This window comes from Taeniopygia guttata, chromosome 3 (genome assembly GCF_048771995.1).
Source record: "Taeniopygia guttata chromosome 3, bTaeGut7.mat, whole genome shotgun sequence".
NCBI lineage: Eukaryota > Metazoa > Chordata > Aves > Passeriformes > Estrildidae > Taeniopygia > Taeniopygia guttata.
Window position 1 is genome coordinate 72,723,838 of NC_133027.1, and position 18,710 is coordinate 72,742,547.

At 42.8% G+C, this 18,710-nt stretch overlaps 1 protein-coding gene across 2 annotated transcripts; it reads left to right on the forward strand.

Moving 5' to 3' along the window:
- Positions 1 to 2: 2 nt before the first annotated feature.
- Positions 3 to 17,176, forward strand: URB2 (URB2 ribosome biogenesis homolog). Of its 2 annotated transcripts, XM_030268302.4 has the most exons (10): positions 3 to 140; positions 319 to 484; positions 1,660 to 1,836; positions 3,088 to 6,451; positions 7,870 to 8,030; positions 9,212 to 9,322; positions 10,254 to 10,496; positions 10,872 to 10,962; positions 12,568 to 12,707; positions 16,422 to 17,176. In XM_030268302.4, exons 2-10 carry the CDS (start codon positions 359 to 361, stop codon positions 16,617 to 16,619), a joined length of 4,611 nt encoding a protein of 1,536 aa, XP_030124162.4. In that variant the 5' UTR covers positions 3 to 140; positions 319 to 358; the 3' UTR covers positions 16,620 to 17,176. The 2 variants fall into 2 exon arrangements, with proteins under 2 accessions (XP_030124162.4, XP_072783227.1); XM_072927126.1 differs by lacking the exon at positions 3 to 140 and having other exon boundaries at positions 182 to 484.
- The last annotated feature ends 1,534 nt before the right edge of the window (positions 17,177 to 18,710 follow it).

An 18,710-nucleotide genomic window follows, 5' to 3' on the forward strand; every position in this document is an offset into this window, starting at 1 on the left:
CTCGCCCAGCGCGCCGCCTCCCGGGCTCGGCGCTCGGCCGGCGCGGCTTGGCGGGGACAGGGGCCGGCGGGCAGCGCCCGGCCGTAACGGGAGCGGGCAGCGGGCAGCGGGCAGCGACGGCCCTGCGAGCGGAGGGGAAGGCGAGTGGGACCGGGGGCTGGCGGGGGAGAGGTGGGCGCTGGGGAGCGGGGCCGTGGGCGGCTGGCGGGCGGAGGGGCCCTTGGGCCCCGCGCGGTGCCACGTGGGTGAGTGGGTGAGTGCCGGGTGCGGGGCCGCTGCCCGTCCGACCGCTTCCTTCTTGCTCGGCGTTCCTTCCAGACGTGTGTCTGCCTCTTCGCTGTTCCCACGTGCTGCCCCCATGGCAGCCATCTACTCCGGGATTTACCAGAAGCTGAAAAGCGCCAAGACTTCCTGGGATGACAAACTCAAACTAGCCCGGTTCGCATGGATTTCTCACCAGTGCATCCTGCCTAATAAGGAGCAAGTGAGTACTTTTTCGTGGTGAGCAGTGATACCGATGGCGGATTGCTGCTGTGGATGTTCCTAAAATCCAGATCTAGATTCTAGCTTGCTGATAGCACTGTAAATATAACACTGATTTAGGATTGTGGTCAGCTCTTGGTTTCTTTGTCGTTACATGAAATGTTTTTATAATAACATAGGTATAACAACATGCAGGTAGCTTCAGCACAAAGCCCTGCATTCGTGCAAGATGGACGAAATTTTCTTGATGAGAGGGTAGTGCCTGTGTTCTGTCTGCCAGAGACACGAGTCTTTAGAGTTGTCATTGCCATTGGTATTATGTCCACTACAGGATGCTCCAAAGTCAGATGCTTTTGGGTATAGTTAAAAACAAGAACTTGAGGATGGGCAAACTGACTGAGGCTATATGTGCGTTCCCTGGTGCTCAGAACTTGCTGTGCATGAGCAAAGAGCATATAGTGCATTCATGGACTGCTACTTGGAAGGTGATTTGATTTTCTCTTCATGGAACCCACACTACATCCTAAGTCTTTTGTTTTGACCCTGTTTCCTGAAGGTCTGTGCAGTGTTTCCCTGGGTTAGAGGTGTCTTGTCCTATTCCTCTTTAGTACTTTCGGGTCTAGGATTTGCACATTTGAGATCTGTGTTTTGGGTTCTTGTTATTTCAGTTACTTAAAGTATTAAACTAAGTCATACACCACAACTTCAGTTTTAAAACAGTAATTAGTGGATTTCAATCTTTTCCAGTTTGCACCCATCTAAATTCCTGGGCCTGAATTTTTAGGTGAATTTAAACATATGAGGAGAAGGATGTGAGTGGAATAGCAACTGTCAGAAAGTGAAACCCAGCTGATTCTCTGAGCACTGATTTAAAAGACTGCATTTGCAACCAGTATCAACTGTTAGAATTAGAATGTTGTCAGAGTAAAGATGTTCACTCCTTTTAGCTGTTTTGGGATGGTACATGCAAGCACAGGTCCAACATTTGGTATAGAGTGTTAGCTCTTAGGAACTGAAACCTTTGGGAGCAGACTTCTCTGCTCACTCAGAGGCTGTTCTGCTTGGCTGTCGCACGGTTCCTAAGGCACAAATGCTGTAACTGTGAAGAGGTACTGCTTTTGTCCTGTTTTTACTTGGGGGTTGTTAAAGATTTCTTGTTTTCCCCTCTGTTAATAGATTTTACTGGATTGGGTAAGCCAAGCATTGGTTTCCAACTACAAGAAGAAACGTGAACTGGAGGATGAAGTTGTTGAAAAACTCTGGGCATATCTTGACAGTGTTATCCATAGTAAAAGACTACAGGATCTCTTAAAGAGTGAGAAGACAGTTGGTCTCAGTTTTTCAGTTGCAGAGGTAAATATTACTGTGGATATCTGGTAAAATTCTGGATAGCAGTATGTATCTCTTACAGTACTTGACTCTTCTTCATAGTGTCAGATGTTTCATGAAATAGTATTAATCTGATAGTTTGCAGGACCTGTACTGAAAGTTTCTCTATTTCTGTCCTGCAATACATTTTGTATTTGTGCAGCACTAAGGTTAAAAATGACACAGTTAGCGAGTGGCTGCAAAGGCAGTGAAAATGACTGGGAAAATGATCCTTTTAATTTTGATCAGATTGAAGGGAAGCAAGAAAAGATTATCTTTACATGTAGAAACTGAACTGTGAAGTATGGATAATTGGTTGGATGAAATCTGGGCTTCAGAGATGTTATGCAGAAAGTGTGCCAAATTTAAGTGTGGTCTAGATATGAAAACCTGTCTGGATGAAGATCAGGTTAGAGGTACAGGACAGGGTATCCTGAACACCAAGGACAGAGGTGGTAAAGGGTCCAGTGGGAAGAATTTAAGGGTCTGTTTTCATCCATCACTGTTGCAGCTGAGGAGATGAACCATCCACAATAAGGTGTAAGGGGACAGGTAAGGTTTTTAACAAAATAGATGCAGATTTGTAAATTGTTACTGAGTTTGTTTGCAGACATTATCTGAAGGTGAGAAAAAGGAGTGAGTGAAAAGTGGATTGAAGGAGAAAATAGCAGGGAAGTACATAAAAAGTTTGAGAAAATTGAGAGAAATGCAACATAATTTCTCTAGAAATTGTATCCTTCAAAGAGAAAAGAGAATAGTCCTACGTGTTCCAGATATCAGGACCAGAATTTGTCTCATTTTCAAATATAAAGATAATACTTAGTCACGGACATTCTTACTAAATAAACTCCCTGTATCAGAACAGGGATGTGTATTTTGTACAGATTTGTTGGTGTTAGGAGCGTAATTTTGTGGACCATTCAAGAATGGAAGAAATTTACCCCTATTCCATTTCTGCAGGATGAACAAGATTAGTATCAAGTATGGATAGCCTTATGCTGTTGCCAGTGGCGTGCATGAGGGCTTCCTTACTCATCTGGTGCTGCAAACAAATGCAAGGACAGTGGAGCTTCTAGTTTGAAAACTATGATGTGAGAGGCTCAGCAGCAGCTGTTGGCACATCCCCCTTGCTTGCAGCCACAGCTCACAGAAGGTGTTGTTGGTTCATTATGATGGGCTTTATCTTTGTATGCTAAATTGACTGGTTTTTGGGGTTTGTTTTTGTTTCTTTTTCAGATCATAAACAAAAGGTTATCAGATGCCTATTCTGAAAAAACACAGCAGAACATTGGCACTGTGCTGAGCTGCTCCAGTGGCATCCTTTCTACTCCTTCACTGTCCATCATTTACACAGCAAAGTGTGAGCTTTTGGTTGATCTCCTCAGCAAGCTGTCCAAACTGGCATGTCAGCAGCTGGCTTCTGATGATGCTGTGGGCTCACAGTTGTTCAGTGTCCTCCAGCTTACCTTTGCTCAGTACCTCCTGGTCCAGAGGCAGCAAACCAACCCAAATCGTGTGTTTGGACAAGTAACAAGTCACTTGCTCCAGCCATGTTTGCTCTTGAGGCACTTACTGACTGTGAGGAGGTGGACACAAGCAGATGATAACCATGTGTGTCAGCACCTGAGCAGAGAAATACGAAGCCAAATAGAGACTTTGCTGCAGGCTGGGTTATTTCAGCGTGAGCTTTTCTCATCCTACAAAGAAGAGCTGCTGTCAGAACAGGAGAAGAAGAAAGGAGCTTTGAAAACTCTTTTGCTACCAGTCAACACAGTGCAGACCAAGCTGGGCACTGACTTGTGTGAGCCTGCCCTCCATGGAGCAGTTGTGGCTGGTTCGGTGTCTCTGCTATATAAGCTCTTTCTGGACTCGTACTGTAAGGCAGAAAACCACCTTGTGTGTTTCCACATGCTCAGCAGGCTTTTTGGCTGTCTCAGCCTCTCTAAACTTCAAGAGGGAGGGAGGAGTGATACGCTTTTCCCTGTGGACTGGAGCATGGAACTGCTTGCTTTGGAGCAGCTCCTGGACTTGGTGCTCAGCAATGATATCTATAATGTCGCCAGTGACCGTATCCGGCACAAGGAGGTGCAATTTGGGTTTTACCGGAAGCTAGCACAGATGCTGCTTACACACTCCCAAGCTTCCATCCCTGCTTGGTTCAGGTGTCTCAAACTCCTGATGTCATTAAACCACCTTATAGTAGAGCCAGACCTGGATGACTTGGTGTCGTCAGCTTGGATTGATGCAGAGGCCTCCGAGCCACGTACAAAGAAACCGCAGGAGACTCTCATCAACACAATATTCCAGATTTACTCCAAGTTGAGGCAGTTCCCACGGCTCTTTGAAGAGGTGCTGACAGTCATTTGCCGACCAGCTGTTGATGAACTGAGGCCGTCTGTCTTCTCTGCTGGCCTGACAGCAAAGCTTCGTGAGTGCCTTCTTGAACTGCCACCTAACCAGATTCTGGACATTCTGTGTCTCTTTGTGGAGAAATGCCAGACCCTTATCATTCCAGCTGTTGAAGGATCAACTGACATGGCCCTGAAGCTGATGTCAGTGTGCTCGGTGCTGCATGCTTTTCTGTTCAACATGAGGAGCCTGGATGATGTCACTCCTTCCCCTGTGGTGCTTCGTACTCAGCATTTGATGGCAAACATACAGAAGGGAATAACTCAGCCACTGATGGAGCTGCTGCAGGCTTCTAGGAGTGAGGAAGAAAAGTCAGAGCTTTGGCTAAGAAAGGCCAGTGATGCTGCTCTCCTCCTTCTTTACACTTGGGTTGAGGTAGACGCTCTGTTTGGTGTTAGCTGCAGTAAATATGTGTCTCCAACAGCTGAAACTGCTGTTACTGAACCTGCTGCAAGGCACTGGGGCATTTCAGCTTTTCTGCCTGGTGTGAAGGACCGGTGTTGGAGGAGAGTTATGGAACTTGCAAGTAGTTTTGCCTCCACTGGTAAATACTGCTTAGAACTGCTCACACTTCAGAAAATGAAGATGATATTAATGCAGACTGAAGCTGACCTACAGGCCTTGCAGCATGCTGCAGCTTTCATCCTGGAGTCTGGAAGATCCACTATGAGCAGAGGAGAATCTGAACCTTGGGATGGAGATATCAGTGCGATAACTGAACTTAGCTACCCCACAGCACACTGGCACCTCGTCATGTCCAACCTGGCCATCCTGTTGCCATATATTTCCTTAAAAGATGTACAGTATGTTGCAAATGTACTTCTAGAAACGTTGATGTTGGCTGAAGCTCAGGAAGCTGCCGCAGACCAGGAGTCTTCCATCAGCATTGCGAAGATATCCCTTAGTTTGATCCACAGCTCTCTTCTACCAGAAATGAGGGTTCTGCACTGTGCTTTTCTGACCCATCTTATTCATCAGTTTGCTATGGTGCTGCCCACTGCTACCAGGGATTCAGTAGATCTGCCACTGCAGCAGCTGTCTGTGAGAAATATTCCTTGGCATGAGGAAATTCTGGCTTCTTGCAAAACTGTTGACCCATTGGAAGTATCATCAGAAAACAAAGTGCAGAAGGGTGAGCTGAGCTTGTCTTGGAAAACACTGGAGAAAGTTGCCCAGTGTATAGTATTGTTGGCAAAAAATGGCTGCCCAGTCATCCTGAAAGAACGTCAGCTACAAAGATGCCTGGGTTTGCTAGAAATTGTTTCTCTCCTGAAATTAGACAGTTTTCTTCCCTCTGATTGTACTCGGTGTTTTCTGGTGCTGCTATCCCTGCTGGTGAATACCAGGGCTAGTGTCTCCTGCAGCAGGTTGTTATTGCTGAAGGTTTTAAGTACTTGCTTCCGCCTCCTGAGGTGCCTGCAAGCTGGCAGGAACTCCAATTCTGTTCTTAAGGTGTTACATGCCAGCGATGTTCTTGAGGCTGTCATGACCTCCCAGCTTACAGCCTGCAAATTCTTCACTGATGTCTTGACTGTTCCTGTTTGGACACAGTATGTCCAGGAAGTCCAAGAGTTTTTGGAAAACTTTCTTCATATAATTATTGAAAGAAGACAAAGTGTGAAGATCAACTTGGAAAAGTTCATGTCTTTCCTGGTGAGTTGCAGGCCAGATGCAGGTGCAGCCAAAAGCATAGACTGGAAAAACTGGAATCCCGCAGCTGAGCAGTTGCTGCTCACAGCATTCACCACACTCTGTCATGTTGTCACACTGCACATCCAGCAGCTGCCAGAAAAGAAGCTGCATTCTGCGGATGTGCTGTGTGCTCTGTTGGAACCAGTGGTTCTGCAGATGGTCAGAACTGTTGAACACGCTCTTCAGAGTAACACCCCAAACCAGCCTTTGCCTGTGGCATACATACCATCTGTCACTACTCTCCTCAAAGCAGATCTGAGCCATCCTGTCAAGAAGGACTGGCAGAAGGAGCCCAGCGAGTTTTTGAAGCGGCCCCGTGTTAAACTGTACCAAGAGTTTTATTCTCAGATACTGAAAGAGCTGCCCTGTGCAGGGAATAATCTGCAGTTCCTTCAGCTTGCGTTGCAGTTCCTGACTGTCTTCTGCTCCGTGCCAGAGCTGTATCCTGAAAAAGAAACTGCAGTCATGGTTGTTTTTGCGATAAAAAAGCTTCTCTCTGGTATGAAAACTCTCTTTCTCCGCATCCTTTGCTAATTTTGCGAGTTAAAAGCCATTTAGCAAAGCATACAGTTTCTTTTAAAGTCTGCATTTGTTTATGTGTGTTAAAACAGCAGGCTATCCTTTTTAAAATGTGTAACAGGAAAAATTTTCAAGGAGGAAGTATTGTGGTACCTGGACCACAGGCACTATCTAGTTTGGTAATGATCTTTTGATAGATGTTAGCATCTTAATAAAGTTGAGGTCCTGATTTACTCATGCCTGGTAGAACATTTTGAAAGTAACTGGAACATAGTAGTACTTTTGGAGGTAGGGCTGAAGTTCAGTGTCTTGATCGTGTATAGTAGGCACCACTGAAGCAGCTGATCTGCAGCAGGTCAGATCTTAGAGTAAAATACTCGTCTGCTTTTGTATCTGGTAGGTAAGTTTATAGAACAGTGGAAGTTGCCTGTTATGGATGATGAACACCATGTGGTCATTCTGATAAGTTCTGTGGGATATTGACCGCTTGGTTCCTTTATCCTCACTAAATAAAGAGCTAGGGCTGGAAATTACATGAAAAACCTCTTGCTGCCAGCTGTGGGAACCTAATGGCTCCTTTATATTATCTCATTCAGAAAGAGATGAACACAGAGCAGGAGTAACTGTTCTCTTTGACTTCTTCAAACTGCTGGAATTTGTCAAACTTATTACTGGCACGCTCTGGTGCACTGGTCTCCAAACAGTTTTGATTGCTCACACCTATCATTAAAAAAACTTAAGAAGTTGAACACACAGCCTGAATGTAATTTACTTTAAAATTATACATGTGCTACTCCACTATGTACATTATAAAGCACACATACAGAAAATGCTTTAAAAGCATGAGATAAAGATGAAGTAAACACTATTTAAAATATCTTTTTGTATTAAAGATATTTTATTTATTATTCCCACACCCCAGTGAATTGTCTTGTGCACACCCTTGGGTGTATACACCCTGCTTTGGAGACTACTGTTAGGTAATCTACAGTTGCGATCTCAGTGTTTGTATTGCCATTAAGTAGTCATAGAAAAAGCATAGCATAGAAAAAGCTTTATGCTTTTCTGATTTGTGATGAGTCTGTAGCCACCATCTGTAGAAAAGACTTGTGGCTTGCTTAGCCTACTCCTTTGGCTTGTGCAGCTGCTTTGGTATAGTCTTTCTGTATTACTGAAGACTTTTTATTGGTATGATGACTGCTCTGAACCTGAGGGTAGGATATACTTGAGATCATCAAGTTATTGAACTAGTGGGCAGAAAGGTAAAGTATCAAGCCCTCTATGTATCTGAGTGTTAAAAAGGTATCCCCAGAACTGTTTTATTTTTAGTTTGCCCTATTCTTAACTGTGGAAGTCCTTGTCTTGGGAATTGATTACTTTTGTCTCTTGACTATGCAGGTCCTGCAATTACAACCCAGGTGATCCGAAGTATGGAGATGGAGCTGACAGAGGTGCTTGTCCAGGTGCTGAGAAACTGCTCTGCCGAGGAGTTTTATGCCATAATGAGGCTGGTGCTGCAGGGACTGGAAGTGAGGAATATTTGGCAGCAGAAGGCTAAAGTAAGGCTAATGTGTTTTTAACTTCCTTCTGCAGTCTGCTGTATCTTGGAAAAAGGTTGTTGGCTGAATGATATTTGTTAAGTATTTTTTTCTTCTTCCCGCTTTATGTTCAGTGATCCTTACATGGATAAGGGCTTTTTGACTGTACTCTGTTCTGTATATAAATTGAGAGGTGGAAAGATCATGGAAACCTACTCAAAAAACTTTCTGTCCAGCCTAAGGACTCAGCAGCCTTTGTTCTATGTATTGTCAATGAAATCACACAGCTGTGGTGTTACACGCCATGCTGAAAGCTCTTTCCTACTTGCTGCTCTTGCACAACAGATACCAGCAGTCAGTGTTTGTCTGTGGCTCTTTTTCACAAGGTTAAAGGCACTTTTAGAAGTGGTGACATTTTTAAGTAAAACCAAAATTGCCCCTGTGCTTTTGGTACTTGTTGCTCTAAAGACTACTCAGCAATACCCAGATAGCACTCAGTATCTTTTTAAATTATGTGTGCTTCTTCAGAGCAGCTTAAGAACCAGTGGTGATGTATGGAACACTTTTGGCAATAAAAAGTCTGCTGTATGCTCCATAGAAAGCCCAGTGACTTGAGAATGACACTTGGATTAAATTTGTGGGATTATCCTGCCCTGTTTTATTTGTCAGAAAGAGAGGCGGATGTGCTGCATCAGTTCTTGTTGCATCTTTTTGAAAGAGTAGCTGGAATTCCTGAACTGCACAGATAGTTCCTGCCACCTGAATGCAGCTTGCAATATGCTTCTTTTATTAGCTGTATAAACAACTAGCAGTTAAAAAAACCCTGCTGCCAAAAGCAGCATTCTTAATTGATAGTGTACTGGTATCCTTGTATTGCCTCTGCTTCCCTCTGTTATCTAGTGGCAGTTGTATGAGAAGGCTTTCCTTTCTTAAAAGTCATGTAAGCTTTTTTGTACAGTAAGTTGATTGTGAAGCAAATGTGGCGTAAAGTACATTTGGGTCAGTGCTGCTCAGTGCATTGAATTCTGTTGAGCTGCTGCTTACTTCACAATTTCCAAAGAGAGGTATTGGTGGGAGGCCTTTCATGTGTCAAGGCTCTGGTAATACTCAAAAGTGCCACTGACCTTGAAAGAGCTGTTCTGTACTTGAAAGGAGCCAGTGTGCCTTGTACTCCTGACTGATGATCTGTCTGCTTTCTGCAGGAAGTATTGTCAGCTCTTACGCTAACCAAATTGTTGCTCAGCTGCCCATTAAGTGGAGACAAAGGAAAAGCTTTCTGGTTTGCCAGCCCACAGATTATCACAGCTTTAGTTGTAAGTATCTATTGTAACTTCATTACCTACCCCTCCTATCTGTTAGACTCTCTGATGGATACAGCTAACGTGCGCAGAGGCACACGGGAGCAAAAACTAAACAAATCCATGCCATATTCAGCTGAATGTTTTTGTCTAGACCCTTTTTCTCCTCCTTCCTCAAGTAAATCTCCTGTGAGTGTGGTGTGCAGGTCATCTGTTTCTTATACACAGTAATTTTATGGAACTACACTGTGTAATATGGAGCTTGGGGGAAACTTGTTAGACTGCAGACTACAGTCTGTCTCCTGTCCTTCCTCCTGTCCAAAGGAAAAGATGACCATCAGCCATGTGTTGCAGCAGAAGCCAACAGCAGCAAAACAGAACAAAACAAATGCTTACAGAAAAAAGTAATTATATAAATTCACTGAATTATGAAAGAGAAACTTAACTGAAACTAATCAAACCCAATTTTCCTGCCCTTCATTTGTACAGCATATAAACCTAGTGATGTAGGTTTTTCTGCTTTTGTGATGATATCTCTAGGCAAGAATTTATCAGCAGTTGGTTCTGCAATGCCTGGGAATCATAAGCTTGCAGTTTTGATAGGTTTTGTGTGCATGTAAAGGAGTGAACTGCAGTAAAGGAGTGAACTGCAACATTGGATTCATGTGAAGATGTGCAAAGAGGCGCTCATTTTCAGGAGGCTGGGGAATAATTGCCATTCCAGTTGCCATTCCAATGCTCACAGCAGTGTTTGTTTGAAATGCATCATATGCATCCTCATACAAGGCACGAGTGGATGAAAATGGCTCAGGTGCAGGAGTCTCCCTGCCAGTCCAGCTAGCACAGGTCTAATTCCATTGACTTTATTCAGAACATTAGGGTTCTCTGGTGTTCCAACACTTATGATAAGTGGCTAATGCATTTCTCATTGTTTCCTTTCTTGTAGCTGCAAACCAAAGAGGCCTGTCAGGACCAGGCACTGATTTCCGTCATAGTTATACCTATTCTAGAGACTGTAGCAGCTCTGCTGAGGCAGGGAGAAGGGGTTCTCGTGAATCCACATCATGTTTCATTGGCATTCAACATTCTTCTAATAGTCCCTCTGGATCATCTGAAGACAGAAGACTATCATGGTGTCTTCCTGGGAGTCCATGAAGTGCTCTTCTCTATTGTGCAGTGTCATCCAAAGGTATATCTATGATGGGGTGGGAGAAGGGGAAAAGGTTTGAAAGAGAAAACATATTAGTGATAGAATTTTTTTATGATTTTGAAATATTTTGTCTTGGTAGTATGAAAGTCCATTGTACTTGTCATTTAAAAGCTGGGAATCTCAAAATCACATAATTTCAGTTGCTCTCCTGCTTTGCTTGTGCCTGCACTGTTGTTCTTTGGCAGTGGATTACTTGTGAGCATCTGATGCTAGGTTAGGAGAAAACGTTTTGTTTTTCTATGTTTGATTCTAGAAGCACAAATGGCTCAGGATGCAGAAGGAGAAGATAGTTTCTACCCTCTTCACTCCCTCTACTATGTATTCTCACATATTTTTATTTCATGTATTTTTCAGGTGCTGTTGAAAGCAGCACCATCCTTTCTGAACTGTTTCCATCGTCTTGTTGTTTCTGTCATGCATGAAGGACGTCAGAAAGGAGACAGAGGTACCATATCTTTTCCACCTTTGCTTTATATATATACTCTAGAAAAGGAGATGCTGAGCAGGACAAAGTCCTCAAAACCTAGATGTGGCATTGAAACTGTCAGCCCTGTCTGTCCTTTATGAAAAATTGGGGATGAGCTTGTGATTATGTCATTAAGACGATAACTGGGGGTCCTGGGGTGCTGCATGCAGACAGCGTTGCTTTTGGTGAATAAGTTATTCTTCACTGGCGGCTGGCAAGTAGACAGGAAGCAGTAAGGCTTGCTATGCCCAGTTTCTGCTCTTCCTATCAACCCCTGTGTCTGCAAGCATGGTGGCTGTGAGCTCCAGTGATTCATGCTAATGTGTGTGAGTTATAATCCCAAATGGAATTTTTTGAGATTGAAACAATGTTTACTACAGAGCTGAGCTGTTACCCTTCTATGCTAAGTATAAGAACTCTATGTGTATCTGAAGCATCAGTTGGGATTAGATGATATATCTTTATGGTCAAGGATTTGGAATAAGGGTAATTAAAAATCCTAACAGGAAGGGGAAAAACAAGCTTATTGCTGGAAATTATTAAAGAGTTTACATAGTAAAAGTAGACAAGTCAGAGATGTCCACAATGATTAAGATGGTCAGGACACAGATACACTGTCATTAATAGTGCAGGGTTTTCAGGCAAGTTGACTTCATGGCCTGAAACTGATTGGATTCCAGCTTTCTGCTGATGTCCTACAGCCTGTGCCATGTTCAGATTTATCTCAGCTGATGTGTTGCCCACAGCTGTGGGGAAATGTAAGTGCATGTATTCGTTGTAGAGGAATATATTAGCTGAGGCTCAGTGATAGAGAAAAAGGTATGTTAAACTGGTGCCAGATTTGGAGAAATCTCTTGCTTCTGCAATATGTTTACATAAGGCAATCATCACAGGAAGCTTACAGGTACATGGCATCCTCAAACTGAAAATGATGCTGTTTGTCTTTGCAGGATTGTTCTCTTTTTGTAACAGGTAACATGGAAGTAATTTCTGGATTTCCCTTCTCCCCTGTTTGTACTAGCTCTCTTCATTCTCTGCCTACTGAGTTATTTCTCAACTGATCTCACCAGTCTTACTTTAGATACCTCCAGTGATGCAGCTTTTGCTGCTGTATTCCACATAATAGATCTCATCAAAGAACTTTCTTACTATGCTGTTTCTAAGAAATGTCTTATTTTTCCTAGACAGGGAATAAAATTTTCTTGTCTCCTCATTCTCTCCTCCACAGTGCTAGTTGGGACTGAATTGTGGAAGGGACCATAACTGCTGTTGTGAACACTTCAACATCTATAACAAGTAATTTTTGTCTTGCAGTGCACATGAAATTGGAATCAATATGCTCTTACAAAGCCATTCTAAGAGATGCATTTTGTGTGTTGTGGGGGGCCTCTAGCTGTGGCTTGATAAGAAAAGATGATGAAATACGCAAGCTGTCCTTGGCCTCATGTTGTTCAAGAGTCATGGAAGGCCAAATGATTATTTTGGGTGTTTTTTCCTAATGTTTTTAAGCTTCTTCTGTTTTTTTTTTTTTCCCTAATGTTTTTAAGCCTCAAATGCCAGGCTGCATCTCACTTTGTGTTTTAGGCAACATGGATGAGTTTGAAATGATACTGAAATGTGCACACTTGGTGGAACGGATGTATACTTATATTGCTGCAGAAATGGAGGACTTCACTGTGTTTTCTGCTTTCATTGTGGCTCATTATGTGGCTGAATTGCAGAAGGTATGTTCTCATCCATCTTGAAAGTGCCATAGTATTGTGCTAGCTTTGGAGTTGCTGTTCCAAAGGCAGCTCTGTTAAATTGTGTAAAATTTGTGAAGTTACAATTGTTATACCTCATGATGATGCAGGTTTGGTCCAGGCTTTTGTATTATGCAAAAGTTCATGAGAATCTTTCTTACCAAACTCCTGGAAAATTTTCTAAGGGTGTAGGCTGTGTTTTTTTTCTTTTAAGGTAAAACAATGCAGTGCCCAGGTACAAAGCAGCTTTGCTTTAGTGCCATGTTGGGTGTTTCTTTTCATCACAGAATCATAGAATGGTTTGGGTTAAAAGGTTGAAAGATAACCTTTAAAGGTCATCTAGTCCAACTTCTCTGCAATGAGATAGATCAGGTTGCTCATAGCCACATCCAACCTGGCCATCCAATGTTTCCAGGGATGAGATATCCACCACCTCTCTGAACAGCCTGTTCCAGAGTTTTGCCACTATCATTGTTAAAAATGTCTTTCTTGTACATCTGGTAGATAAGTTTATCTCCCAAATAGTCTCAGTTGTCCAGGACTGATAGCAGTTAAGTCCTCATCTAGCAAAGTAAGTAATGGTGGAAAATTGTCCTGGAAAAAATCTTTTAATATGGTCTAAATGATTAAATAAATGAAAAAAATGTTGCCAAGGCAAGTATTCTTAGCTTTTCAGTAATTCTCCTTCTGTACTAAAGCTGTCATTCTGATCCTTACTGAAAGCAAATACTTCTATTCTTACGGATGCCAGAGCCAGATCAGTGTTTTCTCTCATCCAGAGGTAACTTCAACTTGTCATTTTCTTCAGCCCAATAGATGTAGGTTTCACCAGGATTTGTTGAAATGCTGCTTGTGGTGCAAGTACCTGCAAACTGATTATTTGTGGTTCTGGCCTGGGCGTGGGCTGAAATACAGAAAGGAAATTTAGTCTTTGTTTTTAAGCCCACTTACAATAAGAAAATCCTAACTGGTGCTGTGTTTCTGAAGGATTGTGGTGTAACCAGTGTAGATAACCATGAAGGTTATTACAGAGGTTAAACTTTGCTGCCTTCTCTGTCGCCTGTCTTTTTTCTTTTTAGTTTTGGTGGGGGGTGGAATGGGGGAGCAAAACAATGGGAGATGTCAGATTTTAGCCATATTATTTACTGTTCCTGGTTAGTTGGTTATTGTTTACATAGTGAATGTAGTAGTTCAGCAAAGGGAAAATTGCTGTTAAAACATCTTCTCTTCCCTTTAACCGTCTGTGAATCCTGTAATCTGGTCATCACTGAATGTAAGTCTGAAAGCCTGACTTGAATTGTCAAACGACCTTTTTAAGTCAAAAGGACACTTGTCTCAGTATTAGCAAGAGTACTCACTCTCATGAGATGTCTAGGAAAGTTTTGTGCAAGATGTTCACTGGGAAATGGAAAGAGATGGATGATAGCTGAAACCACAGATCAGTAATCTATGCATGGAATATTAGGGTGTGGAAGGGGAAATTGGTGTAGTGAGCCGCCAGACACTGTGGCAAAGGAGTGTTTTCTGTCTGACAGAATAGATACATCACAACTAGGTGATGATTTATTTGCTCGTTAGAATGCTGAGATTGGTGGATATCAGAGGAAAGGGGGCCCTCAGATGCTTATCTTAAATGGGGCATGTACACATCTTTCATGTTGCTCTGCAGAGGGAGAGAAAAGCTCTTTTAACCATTCATCTCTTCCGAGTCAGGATCAGTGGCTTTCTCTCTGTGATATGAAGACCTTGTGGGTCTATCAAAGATAACTGAGAAAACATGTTAGTAGATTTAAGTCTTTATGTAGGCATCTGCACACTTACTGAAACCCCTTTAAGGGTCTGCGAACTAGAACTGATGAAAGCTACTGGTCTAAGCAGTCACTTACCCCTAAAGTGGTTGTGTAACAGCTCCTTCAGTGCTTCCTCTTTATACCACAAATTATTTTGTATTAATCTAGAAAGATTCCTTACTGCAGTGGGTGGCATCTCTTTCATACTGTTGACAGTGCTTTCTGCTTGTTGCCTATGAGCTGTTGCTTTATTCAGCAATAGTGGAATACCTCTTCACACATTTAATGTCTCACATCAAGAATTCTGTAATGCTTGACAAATTGGTTGTGCTAACTGCATAGACCATAAACCACTTAGAAGTATAATTAACTGCAATGCCAGTAGTGGCAGCTGTTTAAATCTTTGGTTCTGCTTCCCATGGTGTTAGTGGTGTTTATGGGAAACTGCAAAGCAAGAATGGCCCAAATGAGGCTCAGGACCAGATGAATTTGTGATGTGAGGGATGCAGTTCCATTAACTGCAGATCTGAGATAGCTGCTTATCCCAAGTGGGCCATCTGGTCCATATTGTCAAGAGCTGTGGGTTTTCCTACCCTTGTTCTCTGCAGTCATTTTTCTGCCCTAGGAAGGGAGGATCCAGCCCAGTGCATTCACTGGGAGATGTGATGCTCAGCTGTTCTCCGACTGTATTGCACAGTGTAGGGAGAAAAAACATCTGTTGTGAACAAACCAATGATCGACTGACAGAGAAGGGAAAAATTACAACCTCTTGCACATGCAAACTCTTCAGGGTCACAGATCTAAAGGAAGTCTTAGGTGCCGCAATGCCTGCTATATGTTTTTCCCTGCTATATTAGTGGATCTAACAAAACATATTATCTGTTCCACATTTAGGGCAGAAAGAGAGCGGGAGCCTGTCACAGTGATGAGGAGTGCACTTCATTAGCAGAAAGTTTATTAGTTGCCTAAGGAAGAAAGAAGCCTGAATTTTAATGACAGCTTTTTATGTAATTTTCATTAGGCCTGGAGTGCAGAAGCTCACATTTGGAGGCATAAAGCTAATTTTGGGATTCAGCAAAGATAAGACATGGTTCTGCAGCAAAGATAATGTGATGATGCCAGAGGCCAGCACTGTCTTGGGCAGTGAAGTATTTAGCAAGTGATTTGTGAGCACAGGACAAATTTCAATTAGCTTAGAGCAGCAGAGGGCTCCAGAGCCAGTGCTGATGTTCCTAGTTGTTAGTGGCAGTTCTACTGGTTATGGGGTTGAGCAGAGGTAATGTCAGGAAGAGGGTGCTCAGTCCTGAGTCATTTCTTGTATTCCTCCAACTTTTTGCATGACTTCAGGCAAGGTACCAGATTCTTGGTGTTAAAACAGATTAAGGAAATATACGTTTCTGAGATTTTTGAAGGCTTCTTTTATAAAAGTGTGCACATTGAAGTACTCAGAGAAAAATTGTTAGATAAATATGAAATTGTTAAGTGATAAGTTGAAATTGTTTCTACCCAATGTAAATGAAGTGCTCATTTGAAACTGACATAATAGCATACAGCCTATACAAGACATGCAGAATCTACTGAAATGTGTAATACAAGCTAAGTATTTTAGGGTTTTTTAAATTAGAGTTGTTGTGCTGAGGAGTGTCCATGTGATTCCAGGATGATTAGTGTCTTTGCCACCACAGCAGTGTGTATAGTACTCCTGTGCATTTTACTGCAAGGGCTGTGCTTGTTTTGCAAAACATGTTTGAAAACATGTCAAAATCTTGGCTTTTATCTAATGGGCTGTTCCAGATGGTCTGATACAAAGGATAATGTTGTCAGCATTTAATGTATACTGACTGCGGAGATGGTGTTGTCTTGCCTTTCTGTCTTCAAGTTTAAGGCAATTTTGTTCTTCTTGCAGGTGACTTTGCACCCAGCTGTGAAAACACATCTCACAGAAGGAATATATCACATCCTTGACCTTTGCATTGAGCGGGACATCAAGTTCTTAAGTACATCACTCCCAGCAGGCGTGAGGCAGGTCTTCAAGGATCTGTATAATGACTACAACCACTACCACAAAGCAAAAAAGCAGGGGGAGGAAAAGTACACTGCATGATGAATCCTGCCTGGCGCTGTGTGATCAGTTATTAATTGATCTTGCAGTGCTCAGAAGATACTCAGTTGCTGTTTGGTTTGGGATAACGAGTAAGATTGAACTTGAGGAGGGTCCCAAACATGGATTGCATTTATCCTTATACAGCCAGCCTTCATAACTGGGAAAAAGGGAACTGGGGAGGGAGGATGTGCTGTGCTGTTGGTTCTGGTCCTGTGTTGCATCACAAATGGCAGAACTGCTGTGCCTCTGCTGGCCCCTGGTGATCTCTCTGGGAGCCCTGGGGAGCTCACTGCAATTTGGCAGCAGATGTCAGGCTTCAGGCTTTGGCACATCATGGTGCTTTCCTGTGGAAGCAATAGTCTGGTCTAAAAGCCAGTGAGGAATAAAATCCCTGCTTTTGCTTACATGGTAAGCAGAATTAAAGCAGTTAAAGTACTTATTTTTGTACCTTGTTATTTTACTTTCTGTAACTGAAGAAATTGTCAATGTTACTCAGCCATACAGTAGGTTATGGTGCAAACCTGCAAAAGTAACAGTAAAAAATTTTAAATATTGTATCTTTTTGCTTGATTGGTTTTGCTGTCCAGTCCAGCCCTGGGCAACCTGGTCTGACCTATTGAATTTCTTTCCCAACTGTATTATCCTCTGATCTCATGATAATCAGAAAGACTGACTACCTGGAGCTGTGGTCGATTTACTGTCATTAAGCAATTACACTTAGTCATCTGAGCTGTGGTCACTCTCAGTTCACTCTCTGTTTAGCTTGTGACAAATGTTAATTACCACTGTTACTGTCTGAGACCCTTCTTGGTCTAAGCTGAGTCTTGTTGCTTTGCATTCACTCTAGGTTAAGAGTGAGCCCTCAACTTCTTGCAGCTCAGCTCAGTTTCTGACAGGAAGCTTTATCAAGTTTTTTCAAATAGCTCCCTTTATTAGCTAAATGACAATTTTTTTTTTAATGATACATACTAAAGATCTAATTTTTATGTAACTGGTAAAACAGTCTTCACATGTGCATGTAGGTAGTAGAAAGAACTCAATACTCTCATATGATTATTTGCTTTAAGCTATACAAGGTGGGCAGAGGGAGACTGAAATGTGGCTTGCCACTTTTCCAGGTCCATCTGTCTCATAGCAAGGTTCAAAGGATGAAGTTGGTCTGGGACAAAGGGCTCCATGTGGCTCAGATAAGGGAGGTGACCACGGCTCGCTAAACTTCATCCTTTGGACTGGAGACAGCCCTCCTTTCATCCTGGAAAAACATCTTGGAGGGTTTTGATACTGTGGAAGTGCGGTTCAGAAGTATACTGCTGTGTTATTATGCTTTTCTAGTCACAAATGCAAACCACAGTGGCATATAAGCTGCCATGAAGCAAGTTAATTCTATCCAAGCTGGATCCTGTGCACCACTGGGCCACTTCTGTATTTTATTTTGTGTGGGCCAGCGATGGGAAGGGGTGTTACTTCTGCCCCACCAAGAAGTGGGACAGTCACACAGGTCCCAGAAGGGAAACATGTAGGAGCTGGGGGCGTCCAAAGGGGCACCAAAGAGGGGAGGTCTTTGGGGTGGAGATAGTTAATACACTGGAAAACGAAGGAAGGTTTTGAGCACTGGGAGAGGGTGTGCAAAGAACAGCAGAAAAAAAGAGAGCTGGGTTTGGAGCGGGGGAGGAAGGAAGTGAGGGAGGAAGGAAGTGAGGTAGCATCTCTGGCGTGTAAGTGTCAAGGCTCCCCTGATGCAGCCATATGGTGCAAGCCACACACACAGCTCAAAAGCTTCTGAGTGCAGACCACAGCAAAGAACACTAGCCAAACGAGGTAAACTACTTGAGTTGCCATCAGTTTTATTTCATTAATACTAACTTTTAAATTGTTACCAATTTTAACCTCTTGGCTTGGAAATGAAAATGTGGGACTGGCTTAGATGTACAGGGGTGATGGAATTAACAAACCCCTGCTATCAAAAGGGTACAGTGCTTGAATGAATGAAAATCTGAAATCTTGCCACAATTAAGCCTTTATTTCAAACACACCATGCAACTGCCACTTATCCCACAGCCCCCCTCCTTCTCCATGCAAAGCAGTGGAGTT